This window comes from Nuphar pumila, chromosome 4 (genome assembly GCF_984573655.1).
Source record: "Nuphar pumila chromosome 4, dmNupPumi1.hap1.1, whole genome shotgun sequence".
Taxonomy (NCBI): Eukaryota; Viridiplantae; Streptophyta; class Magnoliopsida; order Nymphaeales; family Nymphaeaceae; genus Nuphar; species Nuphar pumila.
The window spans coordinates 14437758-14456714 of record NC_143252.1 but is presented as its reverse complement, the minus strand read 5'-3'; the positions used below and the strand labels follow the sequence as shown (position 1 = coordinate 14456714).

Sequence of the window (18957 nt, the reverse complement as noted above, 5' to 3'; positions counted from 1 at the left end):
AATTGAGACGCTTCAATGTGACAATTTCCATGATATAAGTGCAACATGAAGCATATGGAGAAAAATGAATTAAAGTTTTGATTACTTCAAGATAATGCAAATTAATTCTATGTTTATCAACACCTTTAAATGTGTAATTTAATTATATAATATAATACTTACTAATTATTCTAGTTGTTTCCTCTTACGCCTCCTTTATCCTCTTCTTCCTCTTCTTTATCCTCATAGAGAGTCGAACATAATAATTTAATTTATGTTACAATCAATTATAATAAATCATAATAATATAAATAAAACTTAATTCATTACCTTCAAATAAAAGTCAAAACCAATAATGTGTGCAAACCAATGCTTCCAAGGTTTTTGGATTCATTTAACAATGAGATTTGTTGAGAACATGACCATTAATACTAAATATCAATTTAGAAGCAATGGTTGACAATGGAACAACAATACGTCGTGAGACATCTTCCACAATACATTATATTTGGAGTAATAGTTTTTTCAAAAACTCAAGACAACATTCTCTTTGTTAATCTTGTGAGATTATCATGCAAACATAAATAAATAAAATGTAATTAAAAACAAAAAATATTAATAAAAAAGAGAAGCATAATTTTAAATTTATATTTGTTTAGTGTAACTTTTCCTCCAAGTATGTGTTTTACTTCATATTTGAAAGTGAAATTAGCCAATTCTTCTCGTATTATAAAAGCTTCAAAATCATCCATTTCCATTGTGTCATCACATGCTAACTTAGAAAAACTTATGACTGTGTAGAAACCCCAATTTTGATCAATAAACCTCACCTAAAAATTAGGGGTGGCAAAATCTGACACGACCCGCCAACCCGCTTCTTAGGCGGGTTCGGGTTTGGCTTAAACAGGTTCGTGTCGTAAACGGGTCGACCTGCCTAACCCGTTTATTAAACGGGTTGGGTTTGTGTTAGGAGTATGCCAACCCGCCAACCTGGCTGACCCGTTTTAATAAACGGGTTAGGCGGGCAGGTCAACCCATTTACCCGAACCTAACCCGCCCCGCCCACCAACCCGCCTGCTAACACGAACCCGACCCGCCAACCCGTTTACCCGACCCGACCCGTTTATTAAATGGGTTAACTAATAAATGGGTTGGGTTTGTGTTTGCCACAGCCGACCCGTTTAATAATCGGGTCGGGTTCGTGTTGAGGTATGCTGACCCGCCTACACGACCCACCAACCCGACCCGATTGCCACCCCTACTGAAAATGACTTATATCTTCTGAGATATTATTAAAACAAGGAAAGTTGTTCTGAACATGTCATGTTTAACCTGAAACTATTCAAGGAGAAAATCACCTTGCCAACCTTCCAAAATCCCAAATTTGCACGACGCCTTTCAAATTTACTTCATTAGCCTATAAGTATGCCCACCAAAATAAATCCTTAGTCCTTAAAAAATTAGCCCAACCAATCATGGCTTTCCACCTCATTATCTCAGTCAATCAGATAGCAGCCAAATATAGATATCTTAGCCTTGACTCACATGAACTTAGATTCATACAAATCCAATTAATAGGGGCATAGACTTCTTCTTCTAGCATCTAGACCCTGAATGTGAGAGTGTTGATGCTATGAGAGTTAGACTTAGAGTAGGTGCCCTTATCATGGCCAGCCTACCTGCCATTTTTAGGTCTAGATCAAGCCTACTAGATTCATTCAATAAAACCCAAATCTCTAAAGCCCTAGTCCTGTAGAGACTACCGAAATGAACGTTGCACTCACCAATTGACATAGGAGGGTTGTGTAAGCCCGTGATGCCCATTCTTTTCCTTTATTCTAATCTATTATATTTTTATTTGCATTAGAATATATTTGTCTAATGCATTGCATATTTTGTGTATTTTTATTTTTTCTCAACCCTGGTGGTGTTTTTTCATTTTTCTCCTTGGTGCTTGGGGAGGTAAGGCGATCAATAGGCCGAATATCCACATCTTTCAAAAGTCATTCTAAAAACTTTGTTTATCTTTTTGAAATCTACTTGGTGCAAATTCCTTGTCTACATACTGACAAAATTTGCTTTTATCGATACGGTTGGCTTATCAAACATGTCTTCGTAAGCCATATATTTTGCTAAATGTTATGTTGTTAATTATGAGCTTCTTTGTTAGTGAAAACTTTTATATATCGTCCTAAACATGCTTTTTCTTCACAATAACTAGATGCCATGGTTAAAAGAAAAACCAAAATTTTACTTTGATACCCTGTTTTAAAAAATAAAGAAAGGTGATACATAAAAGGAGAAAAAATCACCAAAAATTCATGAATCATATAATTACAAAATTAAAAACCAAAAAGCAAATGTTTGATTTGGTGGGGATGAATAATTACAACGGAGAAAATAAAAGTTGTAATTGTTGGTCTCAAGGTCAATCTTGTGATCATCTTTCACAAGACTCGAGGTAGAAACAAACACAAAGCAATCACAATTACAAGTACTTTTCGCATGTTTCACTAACCTTGAGGAAGTGCTGCGATTACTATTTATAATCACATGATCATGAGAAAATCCAAGAATTACAAGACCTTGTAAACATGCTACAAATCTACATTTTCTTTGCAAACATTGATAGTGAATTTTGCACACTTGAAAACACGGTTCATAATACACAACACGATACAATGTGCTCATATTTCATGGGCATAGAAAGAAATGATACAATGTGCTCATATTTCACGGGCATGTTTCTTCAACTTTTTTTTTTCAAAAAAATATTTCATGGGCATAGAGAGAAATGCAATGAAACCCAAGGCTGGGTTGGTCTTAGTCAGGAGGAAACATGCACTTGGAAGTGGGTAAAAATTGCATGTAATGTCTTGAAAAAGAAACAGGACAGGGTTTTAGTGGCAAGTAAAATCTGGTTTTCACTTTAGATTGCAAGATTCTCTGAGAGAGAGAGAGAGAGAGAGAGAGAGAGAGAGAGAGAGGCGTGCAAGAAGAGCAGGAGGGCAACTAAAAAAGAAGAAATTTTATGACAAGATTTTGGATATTGATTGCACCTCCCAAAGAGGCCTACGTTACCATCTCCAGCAGCAGCGGTTCTTAACATAATCCAGAGGGGTATCTCTCCTCCTTTCTCGTCAAGTTGAATTGTGTTCCCTCAATCGACTGCGAATTTGGTTGTGGGCAATCCTTTTCTCCTCGAAAAGACCGATTCTGGGTCGCGATTCTGGGCTACCCAGTTGGCGTAGTCGCGTTCTGGTGGTGTTTGGAGGGGTTTCTAGGTTGATGAAGGTCTGGGTCGAAGGAATTTCGACCTGAAAACAAGAGGGTTCTATTGATAACTGTTGGGTTTAGGTTCGTTTTTTTTTTTCGTGAAATTGCATGGGCGATCACCAAGCTTGGGGGCAGCCCAATGGCGGATTGGCAGAGGAGAATCCCCACCCATCCACGATCGCTCGTGATCGGTGGAACCGAGTGGAGGAGCAGACGCTCCAGATAATATGCCGGATTCAGCCGACCGTCGTCTCGGAGACGAGGAGGAAGGCGGTCGTTGATTATGTTCAGAGGCTTCTCCGTGGATGCCTCGGTGCCGAGGTGAGATTTCACTCTCTCTATTTGTTTTTTTTTTCAATTCATCCTTTTTTCACCCCCCTGTATCTTGTATGCATGCATGGCCTTCTTCTGTTTTTCTCTAACGCGAGTAAGTGGTTTTTGTTTTTACTTTTATTTGTGGGTTTTTTCCCCCTAATGATGATCATGTCGACCCTAACTTTTGATTCAGTTCAAATGGTTCTGTAATTTGTTGTTTGGGTTTTTGATTTGTATGTGACTGCTTAATTTGGATTGTCAATGGAGCATGCGTAATTTGATCAAAGGTGGTAGTTGCTTCCTTCTGATTAATCAGCAAGTGTGTTAGATTTTGACATGGGTGTTGCATTATGGAGCGAGTTTCTTAAGATGACGTTTTTTTGACACGGGTGTTGTTGCATTATGGAGTGACTGTCTTAAGATGACGTTTAGGTGAAACTTTGATGAAATTCAGTATGCATATTTAGCGTGTACAATCTGGTCTTTTTAGTTTTTTTTTCCGAGTTGCATTAGCTTGGAAGAAAGGACTCCGGCAGGTTGTATCTGAGGACTAATGCCTCTAGGTTGCCATCTTCCTTCAGTATGGTATGGGAAGAGGAGACTCCAGCTTAGAATTAAAAGATTTTCATGTCTGGTTGGAGAAACTAATACTGCACTGGTGAGCTAAATGTTGTAAATTTGTATTTTTTTGGTAGTTTTATTGTGAGATACTGCAGAACTGTTGTGCATGGCCTGAAGTTCTAGTTGACATGCCTATACAATGCTTTTGATCTTTCATTTTGGCTTAAGGATTTACAGTTGATCGATGGATCACTGTTTTAAAAAAATATTAATGTAGGCCTGGTCTCCTACTGCTGCCTATTCTGGTGTCGCTCATAGTAACTTTGGCAGGCATGCTTGTGTCTGTTTGTCAGCGATAGCGATCCTATATCTTTCTATCAATGTTTCTTCCATAGAGTTGATGCATAAGCTATTCCTATTGTTGTGCTTCATGTTATTTATTTATAACTTTAAAACTGTAAGCATTATCACCTGATAAGTATAACTCGTTATGGCTGAATAACCAATTAAAATGACAATTCCTGCTTTAACATTTTTCTTTAAACTCCATCTTTGAGGACAATGTTTTATATATAGTAATCTTTAGATTTTTATAGAACTCTATTTTGAGCTCATCATTTTGTTTTCTTCTAAGTTTGTTTTCTGTGTTTTAAATAATTAAGATTTCGAAATGCTTTCACCATTTTGAATTTCGATATGCCAAATATTTAACTGTTATATTATTGTTTCTTTTGACTTCCACTCATAATAACATATCTTACAAGGATCAATCATTTCTTGAAGATATTCAATGTCTATATCTGCAGCTTGTCCATCCATTTACCATAAAAGGCATAATCTATGTTTGTAATCAAAGATCAAAAGTTTCCTTCCAAGATACTGACCATTTCTGCTTTGAATTTGTGGATTTTTGGAAATATTTTCTGGTTACCAAATTAGGAGCCATTTGGATGTCACCTAAAACATCATTATGATAATGAGTTTACCAAAGTAGAGGCCATTTAATTCAACATTATGTGTGTTGGCTGTCAAATTGAGGTAACAATTTATCTTGAAAAATATATTTGAAGTCCAAAAACAACTTTTTAGGAAAAAAAGAACCTTTTTTCCACTGGCATCATTTTCTTTTTAAGGGTCATCTCCCTTCTAATCTCCCCCCTTCCCTGTTGCAATTCTTCACCAATGACCACGTGTATCCCCTTTCATTTTCTGGCATCCCTTTAACCATTGGTTGACTCTGACTGGAAATGATTGGGGATGGTGTCATTCTACAGCAATTTTGGAACCTCACCTCAACACCTACCCTCTGTGATGGCTAGAAATGGCTGGCTTCAATCCTCATTGTCCTCTACCCTATTTGAAACCCCAACCTCACTGTCCTTGCAGCAAGTTTTCATACAATGTGGGTTATGGGTTGTGGCCAGGAATGTTGCTCTCAACTTAACCTTAAAAGCTTGCTGTATTGCATTTGCCGGCACAATTGCTCACCCATCCATGTGGGGTGATCTAATTCACATGTGGGTTGGTGGGCTCACCAAATGGCTCACCCATCCCCTTCTAGAACAGCAGAAACCAATGGATTGAACCAGAGACCCTTGCCACCACCTCGTTGTTGGGATACTTGTCTTTGTCATGGTCACAGGCCCTCCTCTTAATTCTTAATGAAAATTTTATAAAATAATTTTGAAATCAAAATTGTCATTAAACATGCATCTAAACTATGCTTTGGTTAAAAAAATTAATTTTGTATAAATAATTTTTTGAAAATAATTTCATGAAAGATAATTTTCTAAATGTCATCCAAATGGGGTCTTAATATTTAGTGAAATTACTTTCTACTTATATGTCTTTTCTTCTTTTCCATCTTATTTTCATGAATAGCTCTATCTGTTTTTAAGAAAATTTGGATTGATGGCTCTATTAGCTTCAATGTCACATGGGCATGTGATTTATGTTTCATTGCTAGTTTCAGTTTGTGATTTTTGGCTTATACAGTTTTGTCCTTAATTGGAAATGTTTCAGAAAGCACATATATGATCGTAATTTTTATTATTAGCCCACACCAATCTGAATCTTGTATAATTTTTTATTCTACGGGCTGATTTATTGCAGTTACCAACTTGTAGCTTTGAATTTTTTGGAAATTACTGTTAGCCTGGAAGGCGTAGAATCTGTCTTTTTAAAAAAAAATATTTGTATGGGCATATCTATTGCACTTACCAAGGTGTAGCCTTGGAAGTAATTCTTTGGAGAATGGCTGCATTTTTAGAGAAATATGTGACCAATGACCATCATTGTCCACCATTTCACTGCTTGATAACCTTGGAGATGGCATGAGTGTCTATTTATCCTCACAAATCTGATTAATTATAGTAAAAGAAATAATAGTTGGGGTTGTTGGTTTGTAATGTGGAGGGAGGAAAAGCATGGGCATTTTATCCCATAATGCTTATAAGTTTCCAGCCTGTATGTTGTAGTTTTGGCTAGAGTATGTGCAGACAACTAGAATTGTTGTGAGAAACAAATGATATGCGACAAGTTTGTGGGAAGGAAACTTTTGGATCCCATGTGGCACAAATTATGTCACCAAGCAAATTGTGCATGTGCTTGGTGATTAACAGCAATCTTTTCAGTATATATATCTGGTTTGATACATTGTTATGTAATTCCCTGTGGACATCTGAGTTCTGGCTGGGGACATATCAAATTATAATGGATTTCAGACTCTCCTGTCTAGCTATCTTTCTGCTGGTTGCTTCTTTATTGACATCCTCTCTCATGCTGAAAAACTTCATCTTCAATGTTACTACAATCCATCACCAGAAAAATAATTGCTTACGGTCTTTTATTGAAGTATAGAAGTACATGGTTGACAAACTGAAAGATTGAATGATTTCAACCATTTATATGTGCTGCATAAGTTTTTTTTTTAATTTTCCTTTTCCATTTTTATTCTCTTTTTGAAAAGGAATGGAATTAATGATAGTTTATTCAAGGATATGTTAGACATTTGAGTTTCCTGGAGCCCTAATTCGTGCTTACCACTTTTACCTAGAAATGTTTTTCACTTTTGAGGATGTAGAGCACCTGACTATCAGACCACTTAGTGTAGACCCAGCTTCTTAGTCCTGGTGTTATTATTTGTGACTGCAATTTTCTGTTACAATTTAATTTCATTTAGCTGGCCTTTTGCATTTTGCTGGTTAACCATTGTCATGTGGTAGACTAAAATAGGTTAATTTTAGTAATTCTAAATGTCTGGAAGTATTATCTTGTGTTTGGACTCAATAAAATACAAATAATTGTTGCCTATTCTTTTCTGGTGATTCTTTGAAGCATCTTTCTTTTTTTATGATATGCAACAATTGGATGCATATTCCCACCTACAGAACGTGATAAATTTTCTTTAAATGGAAAAGCAATACTTAATAGTATGAAAACATGAATGCACAGAAAGCATTTGCTTTTCTATAAGATCTTCAAATGGAAGTGTTGCTTGTAATGTGATGGCTGATGTGCTTCATGTGCCAAACTTATTTTATTAGTTGCCTTTTACCAATATTTGTGAGATTATTAACCTCCTTATTAGTGAAATTGATGTGGCATATGGGAGGTGGCTTATATTTAAGATGTTAAAGTCCCTTAGACAAATACTATTAACATGCATGCTACAGGGTTTTTTTTGTTAATGCTTGAATTTATTCATGAAAGACTTACTAAGAGAGAAGGTTTTGGCAAAATAGACTGAGCAAGGTTTGGATTTCATATTTGTTATATATAAAGCCTTTATCTTGCTGAGCGTTTACCTTTCATTAAACATGTTGCTTCTTTTCTACCCTGGATCAAGCAGGAGTTTATTATCTTTCTAATTCTCTAAACTGTGATTCCTCTATCAATGTCATAACTTACTGATGAGTTTTAGGACTGAAAGTTTCTGTTTGTTACCTTTGGAACTTTGTGTAGTACATTGACATGATTTGATCGGTTCCCAAGAAGAGGACGGAAATCAACATGAAGTCAGTAAACATTGTTTCCAATGCTGCTGTATTGCCTGGGAAAGTTACAGACATCTGTGCTTGAGACACGAGTTAATAGCAACTTGTTATGTTGTCATCACAACTAGCTTGGATAGCTGAATTCAAGGGGAGACATGAAAATGTGGATTGCAATGTTATTCATGCACAATTGGAATGCAACATATCCCTTAATGAAACTATGGATGCATTTAGCAAGTTGATCATGTATTAAGCATTGACATCTCTTCTTGCCGTGACTATCGAGTTTGGCAGTTTTTTCTCATCCTTATGTGGCAATGACAATTGCTGCCCTAGGCTGTAGGTGACATGGAATAATAGTAAATAAGGATGACAGCGTCACTTTGTTGGATGATGACAAACTTGTAATATTCTGGACCATATGGGTTGGTTTCTTAGAGTCCTTGTGTAACTCGTATATGAGTATATTAGTCAATGTACGTGTAGTTAAGACTAAATCCCTTATAATAAAACATCCAACCCTAATCTCATAATAGGGTCTGGGGCTGGGCTTTCACTGCAACTCTCCATCTCTCTTATTCTTCTTGCTCTCATTGTTATATTAGTATTAGAGCAAAATCTCTAACGAGGCAAGATTGAGCAAAAGAGGAGCAAATTTATCAAGTTTTATATCCGATTAAAGAAAATGAGAGTAAAAGAAAAGGGTATTTATGTTTCTTGCATTGGTATAACCTCATTGAAAGCAAAAAATGCATTGCTCTCATTGTTAATGATCAAAATTTCTCTTAGTAGACAATTTTTTTCTCAATGAGATTATAAATCTACTCTCATTGCAAAAAAGGAGCAAAAGAAAAAGTAGAGGCTAAACAATCTTTCTTTATTCCCTCCATTTTATCTTATTTCTTCGTCTTTTGCTCTCTCCCTTAATGCAGGTCATAAACACTTTACTTCTGCATTATATCCTATTAAAAAAATCAAAAAAGAAAAAAAGGCCAGAAGTCAGCAGCCACCATCTAACTTGTGGTTTTTTGATGTGGACTTTTTTAATCTCTCATCATTGTCATCAATGTCTTGATCAGCCACTCTTTTCCTGAATTTTTCTTATTTCCTCTTTGACCTCTATTTTCCTGGAAGGGGAAGGAAAAAGGAGGAAATTACCCCTGTTGGTTCATTGTTGGCTTCCAGAAACAATGTTTTTTCTTTGCCCTTCAATTCTTCATTCCTGACTAGATTCTTGAAAAATTTGATTCAACCAATTTTTTGGTCTAGGAAAGCGAATCTTCCTTTTCATTCAAGGCCATAATCTGATGAGTCAAATCAATGGGTTTGATCTGCGTCCATTAGAATACTGGGTCACTAATGAGTAGGACAAGAAAGGGAAATCTCATGCATACTATCCAGAACACAAAGTATGTTGCTTGGCATAACCGAGATCAAGAACTTGTGGCATATTTTATATCTACTTTATCTCATAAGGTTCTTTTGCATGCTCCATCCTATTGTTGCATGGTTGTTCCATGGAATCACTTGCACAAGCTCATGAATCTTAAGTTGCTATTGTAGAAAAGGAAGCATGATGATGCTTCTATTGAAGATTTTCCCTACAGAATCCATGTTGTTTCTGATCTGGATGAGGACCTTGGTGACATCGTTCTCAATGGTGTTGGAGATGGTCATCAATGCATTGTGGCCCTATGTCACATGGATATAGACGCAAGGACGGGTAGGGGTGCACACGAGGCAGGCTCGAGCTGAGCTTAGACTCAAAAAGATCGGCTCGAATCTGGCCATGCTTGAAAGACTGTACAAACTTGGCTCAAGTTCAAGCTCGAGCCACACTAACTTACATTTAAAAAAAAATTTAATTGTGCAGAGGTCGGGATTTGAACCCAAGACCTCGCACATACATGACAATTGACAAACATGTTACCCACTTAGCTAAAGGCGAGTTTTATGATTATTAGTCAACTAAAATACTACATATCCTAAAATTAGTCTCCATATGTCCATATTTGCCGAGCTTAATCATGCTAATCGAGCTTAATCAAGCCTAAACACTTGATCAGGCTCGACTCGTTTAATTACTCGGACGAGTTCGAGTCGGGTTTAAATGAGTTGTGCCTGAGCCGAGCTCAATCTGGCTCAGCTCGTTGTGCAGCCCTAGGAACGGGACACAATGCGGATACACTTGGTATAATATTATAATTCTGAAAAATTAGGACAATGGGACATGGCTGTACACACACCCACACCCACACCCACCCACACACACATATATATATATATATACATACATGTGTGTGTAACTATAAAGCAACAATTCTAAATAGCTATAATTAGGAATAACACATGATAAAATTACGTTGAAAGTGGAATATAGTGAAATTATTGACAAATTTTAAAAGAAAAAGAACTCTATGAATACAAGATAAGTAAATAAGATCATAAAAGGAAATAGTTAAAGTTAATTACAGAATGTTGACTGTGTGTGAAATTGGTTTAACTGTATCCATGAAGTGTCATCTTTGTCGACATAGGATACACATCCAAAGTGAAGTGTGTGTGTGTGTGTGTGTGTGTGTGTGTGTGTGTGTGTGTGTGTGTGTGTGTGTGTGTGTGTGTGTGTGTGACATAGTTGTGGATTCTTTTATGGTGCACTACCCAATGCCCTTTTGATAGTTAGTACAAGAACCTAGTGACTTGTGACCATAGCTGTCAATAGCATTTTTTTTTCTTGAAAAGTCATTTTTCTCAGAAAAAATCTTCAGGAATTTTAAAATTTGGAAAAAATATAAAGAATAATAGAAAGACAAGTTTTTTCTTGCAAAAATGTAAAGAAACAATTTAAGTTCTCAAAATATGAGGGAAACAAAAAAAGGAAACACATACTTATTTAAAATGTATTAAAAAAGATGTTTTTTTGAAAATCTCAGAAAAATCTCTAAAAAATATCGTGATATTTTGTGTTCTGGTAGTGTTATGAAAATTCGGGAAAATCTTTGCTGACCTTGAAGTACCGGACACATTGTGATATTTTCAAAATATCGGTGATGTCACTCATTTAGTGTTGATTGGGGCTGTTCAGGTCAACTGAATGACTCAGCTGATTTTTGCTAACTTTTATTTTATACATAAAAATAGCATAAATATATTATTTAAATGTAAAAATTTTCACAATGATAAAAATTTCTATGATACTAAAATATTAACATAAAAGTAGTCATTAGATAATATTTGGTGATATAACTAATATCTAAGTATCAAAATATTTGAATGGTAGTAGATTTATTATATGTATGAGTCACCAAACTACTATATCAAGTATTACAATCAACTAAAAAAAGATGCATACACTATCCGATTCAACAATTAACTGTCATAAAGAGCACATAAGCATGGAACTCTGATATAGATAAAGTAATCAGGATTTTAATGCAAGCACAATATAACAAAAATTTATAATAGTAAATACTAGTAACTAAAAATAGCAAGAATGCTATATGTTAATGAATATTAATATAACATGAAAATAGGTTCATTTCAAAAAGCTTCATTCCTATCATTATTATTCTTGTGAATGATATTGATAATGTGTAACTAAAACTAAAAAATTGAAGATATGAATGTGAATACATGCAGAATAGGTCAACCAACTGGTCCCAGTAGAAAGGCGACTTGGTTGATTCAGATGAGTCATTGGGACAACCTGCCGGGTTTTTAAAATATTTTCTGCCCATATTACTGCATATGAAGGTATGTTTGTGAATACTGCACTGAAGCATAATTCAGCCAAGGACTCATCCCATGACGTGCTTGCTATTCCTACATCTTCTGGGAATGGATGCGTCCGTAGTAGAGGAGTTCAAGGTTGTAGTCAAGGAAGATCTAGTTTTGGTCATCAATTTGATTCTCCTTTTAATTCAGCTGGATGTGGTTTGTCACCTACCTCGCACTCCTACAAATGTCACTCCTTATTGCAATTATTGCAAGATCAGAGATCATATTCTCTCACAGTGCTGGTGGTACTATCTCAGAAATTCATCAGACTTTACAACAGCAAAAAGAGGACTGACCACTAATGCTTCACATGAATGTTTAATCTGGTGTGGCAACCAGTAGTGCTCCTAATAATGAAACTACATCCCTAGCTCATTCCTTTTTTATTTGAGCATGAAGAGCACTGGGGATGGAGTGTGGTATTTTGACTCAAGGGTTGCTAATTGTGTTTCTGGTGATACAGGTAAGTTTTCTCAGTTGATCCCTATGTAGAAAAGTTATAACTGGTAATATGAGCATGCTCTATTTCTCGTCTAAGAAACCCTCACATTGCTGAATGGGTCTTTTAGTCTTCCTAATTCTTTTTGTATGCCACAATTCAAGTATAATCTTATTTGTCTCTTAGCTTATTGATAATTCTGATTCTCACGTTTTCATTCATTCTTCTGTTCTTTTGAAGGACAATATTCAAATTGAGTGTTGCTAAAGGTGAACAACATGACAGTTTATATGTTTTGAAAGAGGCTCCAACCAAGTGTCACCCGTGCCAAATGTGTTAGTTTTTGATGCTCATGGTCAGACTAGAAAGTTGAATAGACTGTGTCATGGTCGTCTTGGTTACTGCCATGATGAGTCGTTTATTACTCTTCCTAAGTTTAGATTATTGTCCTTTGTTAATGAAGATGATTTCAGTTGAAGTTTGTGTTAGAGTTGTCAGATATGTAAGAATCATTATTTACCTTTCGATAAAATTAATAAATGAGCCTCTTATCCTTTTCATACCATGTGTTCAGATGCATGGAGACTGGCCCCATGTTGCTTTATGTCTTAATTGTAAATATTATGTTACATGCTATTGATGATTATTCTCGCTATACTTGGTTTTTCTTTTTGAAACAAAAATATGATGTTCTTTCTGTATTTAAGAATTTCAAATTCTATGAAAATCAATTTGGTACATCTAAAGAATCTCAGAAGTGATGTCGGAGCTGAGTATTCTATTACTTTTAAAAGAATGCTCATAGGTAGTGTAATCAACCAAGAGAATTTATGATCAATGTACACTATATAGATAAATGGGTTAAATTGAGTTCAGATACAGGTTCTACCAAATCTGACCCTATGTCACATGGGTGCGGCACTTTGAAAAAACTTGGGTGCGGGGGTGCGGCAAAAATATAATATATATATAAAGTCCAAAAGTTAGACATAAATGACCCTGTGTGCGTTGACCGCACCCAGGGTCAGGTTGACTACACCGGGTGCCGCACCTGCATGCACACCCGCATCGCGTCACGTCGACGCGGGTGCGTCACCCAGTTGGCCGAGTCCCTGTGACATAGATCTGACCTAATTAGTTATTACCTTAAATGGAGTCAGATTATAAGTTAAACATGCAACACTTTTAACTGAATTCACATCCATTTTAGAAGAGAAAACGTGAAATCAAACTGAAATCCAACTAAAACAATCAAACTTGGACAATTTTAGTTAGTATATATTATGGTATTTTTGGATTTAGATTATTAAATATTTAACATTCAAAATGCGTGTACTGTCTTTAATGCGAACATATTCTTTATTTTTTATTCAAAAAAGAGGGATGGCATGGCAATCCTTTAATGTTCATGTTTGAAACTATTGATGACATGGCAGTCTTCTTGTTTCCAAAGAAATGTATGGTCTTTAACATGAACTCCCTATTTTTTCATTAAAAAAGGATATCATGGCCAATGGCTCTTGATTGTTGTGTAGTAGGCTCGGTCTGGCATGCATGTGCAAGGCTCAAAACTCAAATAATTTTTGCGTCTTACGAGGATTCGTTTGTATATCAGAATAAAACTGAATCCAAATTCGTCTTTGACCGGACTTTTGTCATATAAAATAAAATCTGATTAAACAGTAGTCTGGTCAGATATAACATTATCTACCGAACCAGACTAAATGGTAATCAATCGGTTGGATATCCAAACCAAACTCGATCTGGTTACATCCCTATGCAACAAAGCAAAGTGGTTTATCTGAGAGAAAGTATAGACGTGTGGAGATTGTGCTTACTCTTCTATATGCTAGTGGGTTGAGAAGAGATTCGACACAACATGACACTTGGAGTCACCATGACACAACACAGTTGAACTTGTGTTGGGCATAGTCAACAGTGTCCTTAACCTCCTCTATTTCTTTTTGTGATTTTGATGTTATTTGTTTTCTGTTGCATCTGTCATTGATTATATAACATTATCATTTTTCAACTTAGATTTATTCTTTAATGTTTTCAGTTATAATGATTTGTAATTGTTTTTCAAGAAGTTGCACTTATGATGATATTCATGCTTTATGGCTTTGGATAAGAATGTTAAATGCACATAACATTATATGCACACTAATATGTGTGTGTATTGTATGTATGTACATGTGTATATATACACACAAACACACATAAAACTTGCATGTTGTACCAAGCGTGTTCACATTCATTGTGCCCTGTACCTGTATCCATGTCTATGCGACATGAAAAAAGATCTTTGATCTGAAGCATTTCAAACGGCTGTGTTTTTAACTAATTGCATGTCTTTGAAAACTTTGAGGAAAATACCATACCAAGTACTTTTTTGGAAAAGATCCATAACTTTCATTTTGAAGTTATATATATATATATATATATATATATATATATATATATATATATATATATATATATATATATATATATATATATATATATATATATATATATATATGTGTGTGTGTGTGTGTGTGTGTGTGTGTGTGTGTGTGTGTTATGTTTATGTAGACAGTTCTACTTGGTACAAGATCTCACCACGTGTTGAAGTGTGTAAATTTATTGGATATGACAAGGGTTATCAGTATTATAATGCTCGCATTAGGAATGTTTTAGTCTCTGTAGTTGTCTTTGATGATCGAAAATTCAAAACATAATGAGCAAATGAAGTTGAAAGTGATGCATCATTTATTCAAGTCGAAGTGTCCTTTGTCAAGCATGGTTGAACGAGCATGGATTCTTTCGGTGGAGACAGCAGGAGGGGCAGATATGGTGATTGTGTCCCTTGTGATGGAGTTAATGTTACGACAGCTCCAACACAAGATGTGCAATCCACATCATGTCACATAAGTGAATGAAATAGGCGTTGGGCAACACTGCTTCAGGTGTATGAAAGAAGGAAAGAACCTGCTGAAGTTGCCCAAAATATATCCACTGAGAACTTTGGAGCATGGGCAGCTTATGGGTCAATGCAATTGACCACTATGCGCACCACAGACATGCAGTCAACCATTGTGCAACGCACCGTGGACATGCAGCCAAATTCTGTAAATTCTGCAAACAGCATGCAGCCGACTGAGATGTAGTTGGAGAACGCACTATCCACAATGGGCAACCACAAAGTCATTCCAGTTATGGACCATGGTGTGCCATCATCTAGTATTTATTTCACAGTACCTCAAGTATATTGCTCTTTTTGGATTTCACATCCAATAGAGTGATTTGTCAGCTATTAAGCCTTTTTTGTTAAGTTTAAGAATTTTATTACAACATTAATACACTCCCATGAACTGCATTTTTATAATGAGCTAAAGATAATCCGTGATGGATAGAAGTTGTGAACGAGCAGATAGCAGCCTGTACCTCTGACATAGTAGATCGTCCTGATGATAAAAATATGGTAGGATCCAAATTGGTTTTTAAGATCAAGTATAGATTTGATGGGAGTATGAAAGGTACAAGACTCATTATGTTGAGAAAGGATGTATGCAAAAATGTGGTCTGACTATGATGAAGTCTCCATTCCCATAGTCCAAATGGGAACCATTCACACAATACTTTCTCTAACTAAAACCTATGGTTGGTACATCAAGTAACTTGATTAAAAAAGCCTTTTTGCGTTTGAAATCTCATTTAAGAGGTGTATGTGAAGTAGCTGGTTGAATATAATAAAGATGTTATACACAATGCATGTTAATAAAAGCAATCAATGGACTCACATAAACGTCAAGTTCTTGGTTGGGAAGTTTTTCATAATTAGGTTCTTGAGTATGGATTCTATCAAGATCATGTCAATTACTTCCTATTTTTGTATATAGAAGAGACGAATGCATCACAACCATTTTGTTTTATGTAGATGATATTGTTATAGCAAAAGCAAAGCAATTTTTTCAAGAGATTTCACATGGAGCTTGGCTTATTGAGGCACTTCCTCGAATTTGAAGTAGACTGTAGGCCTGATTTTGTAGTTTTATCCAAAGTTACCAAACTAGGAAGGTAGAAGTGGGAAAGGGTATTGGAAGTAGAAGTGAGAAGCGATGAATTTTAAAATTTATAGGAAACAAGAAGCGAGGAATTAATTTGAAAGTGAAATGGGAATCAATGACGAAACAATATAAGAACCAAATGAGAAGCAAATAAAAACTAAAATAAAAATGACTATTATTAAATTTCATGGCTTTTTAGTGTAAGAATTAATTTTTTGTCAAAATCCAAAAACAATAGTTATCAATTTAGATAAAGCACATGGAAAGTGAGTGAAAAATGTGACAGGAAGCACACAAAAAACATGAAAAGAAGCAGCATGGATGGAGCATGTGGGAAGCATAGGAGAAGAGTGGGGGAATCAAGATTCTCATAAAATTTTGGAAGTGAGGAGTATCGCACTTCTGAAGCGAGTTTCGGGGAAGCACGTTTCTCACCTATCTAGGAAGCTTCCAGTAATTCTGGTTTTATGACTGCATAAATATGCTAGCAATTTGCTCAAAGATCGGGCATGACTCACAACTTTACCAACATTAAAGAAATACTTGCTTCAGAAATGAAGGGGAGTTTCAGCACACCAGAAATGGTAGTATTGTTGGTGTGCTACAATATCTCTGGTCGACTAGACCTAATATCATGTGCTATGAATCAAGCGTTGCAATATGTGCATGCTTTTAGAATGTCACAAATGGAGTAAGTATGCTAGCAATTTGCTCAACGATCGGGCATGGCTCACAACTGTACCAACATTAAAGAAATGCTTGCTTGAAAAATGAAGTGGAGTTTCAATTTCAACACCCAGAAAGATATGGTATTATGGCTGGTGTGCTACAATATCTCTTGTTGACTAGACCTAATATCATGTTTGCTATGAATCAAGCCTTGCAATATGTGCATGCTCCTAGAATGTCACAAATGGAGTCATTAAAAAGGATTTTGTGCTATGTCATAGCAACCTTGATGGATGCAATTGTTTATAAAGTTTGTCAAAGCAAAGATTTTGCGTCATTGCCTTTAAAGGTAATTGTTAGTTCCAGTGCAGATTGGACAGGACATCGTAGCACTATGGTGTCTACATTTGGTTATTGCTATATTTCGGTAATCATTTGATTTCATGGAGCAAAAAGAAACAACACACTGTTGCTCGATCCAACACTGAGGCTGATTATAAGCAATGCCATCAATTGCTTTAAAAGTTACATGGTCGAGAAATTTTCTGACCACCGTTGTCTTTCTCCTTTCCAAATCATTTTTATGTTTAGATAATAAAAGTGCAGTAGCTATATCATTGAATCCTATCTTGTAGAACAAGATAAACCATATTGAATTAGACAATCACTTCTTACATGAGAATGTTGAGGCTCAAGAGTTGGAAACTCATTGCTGATGGAAAAGATAAGTGGCAGACTTATTCACAAATCATTGGCAAGATCAAGCTATTGGCATCTGAAAAACAAGTTAGTCATGGTTGTCACCGAGCAGTATTGGAACGTGAACTGATGGCAAACTTGTAATTATTCTGGACTGTATGGGTCAATTTTGTATAAGAGTCCTTTTGTAATTTTCTAAGGTATATTGGTCCATGTACATATAATTAAAACTATAAATGCCATTTATGAGGATGCTCAACCCTATTTTCATAATAGGGTCTGGGTTTTCACTGCAATTCCTTATTCTTTGTCCTGTCGTTATCACACTCTTCGACTGGATTGTGAAGGAATTGAAATTAAGTGTTCCATACGTCACCTACACTTTCAACTTGTTGGCATGTACTGATAGCAAGCTTTGGGCTCTCTCTGTAGTCTCTTTTTGTAATTGTGATCTGCATTTTGTTGTCTCAGCATTAACCATGTAATGCTATTGAGGTTTGCTTATGGAGCCTGCTGATTGTCACTATCAGAATATACCATACATGTTGGATAGGTGTGAGGAGGAAATTCTTGCAATCATGTTGGAGTTTCTCGATTTTTTACCAGCAGTCATGCTTTGCCCAATATTGGTTGTGAAGGTTTTATTAGATATTTATATCTGGTTTCTGTGCATTACCACCTTATGATTGGAAAGGCTGTGTGATTCCCATTCTCAACTGGCAAGCTTAAACTGCATGTTGTGTTGCATACTTGAGAAATTGTGCATACCTGTATCTGGTTTGTGGTGTGTACATTCTCAAAGTTTACTGTAAGACATTAGAGTTATGTAAACTTCTTAACAGAGCATGCTTGAAGTGGGTGCATTTTTTGTGGTGATTTTGGACCTCCTTAGCATAGCTTCCTCTTGCATGGTGTATTGGTTATGACACTTTATTTGGTAATACATATTTGGCACACAAAAATGTTCTTTTATTGTGCTATATTTAAGTTTTCATGCATATTAATGAAGTATCATTAATTATAAAATGCAAAATAGTAACTATGCAATGGTTAAAGTTTGCTCTTTGAGCAGCCTACACACAAGCACACATTCTTTTATTCTTTTGTGTTTCTCACAGGTAGCAGATAATTGCTTACTCTTCCACTATGCTTCCATTCGATGTAGAAAGTTTTTGCTGGACTTCTCTTAGTCTTCCTT

General features: G+C 35.7%; 1 protein-coding gene across 1 annotated transcript in view; it reads left to right on the top strand.

Moving 5' to 3' along the window:
* The first annotated feature begins 2917 nt into the window (after nt 1–2917).
* Nucleotides 2918–18957, top strand: part of LOC149839452 (uncharacterized) — an 82568-nt gene continuing 66528 nt past the window's right edge. The window contains exon 1 of the mRNA XM_090002557.1: nt 2918–3576. Coding sequence (XP_089858683.1) covers nt 3364–3576 — 213 coding nt within the window. The 5' untranslated portion in view covers nt 2918–3363. The remainder of the gene's footprint in view (nt 3577–18957) is intronic.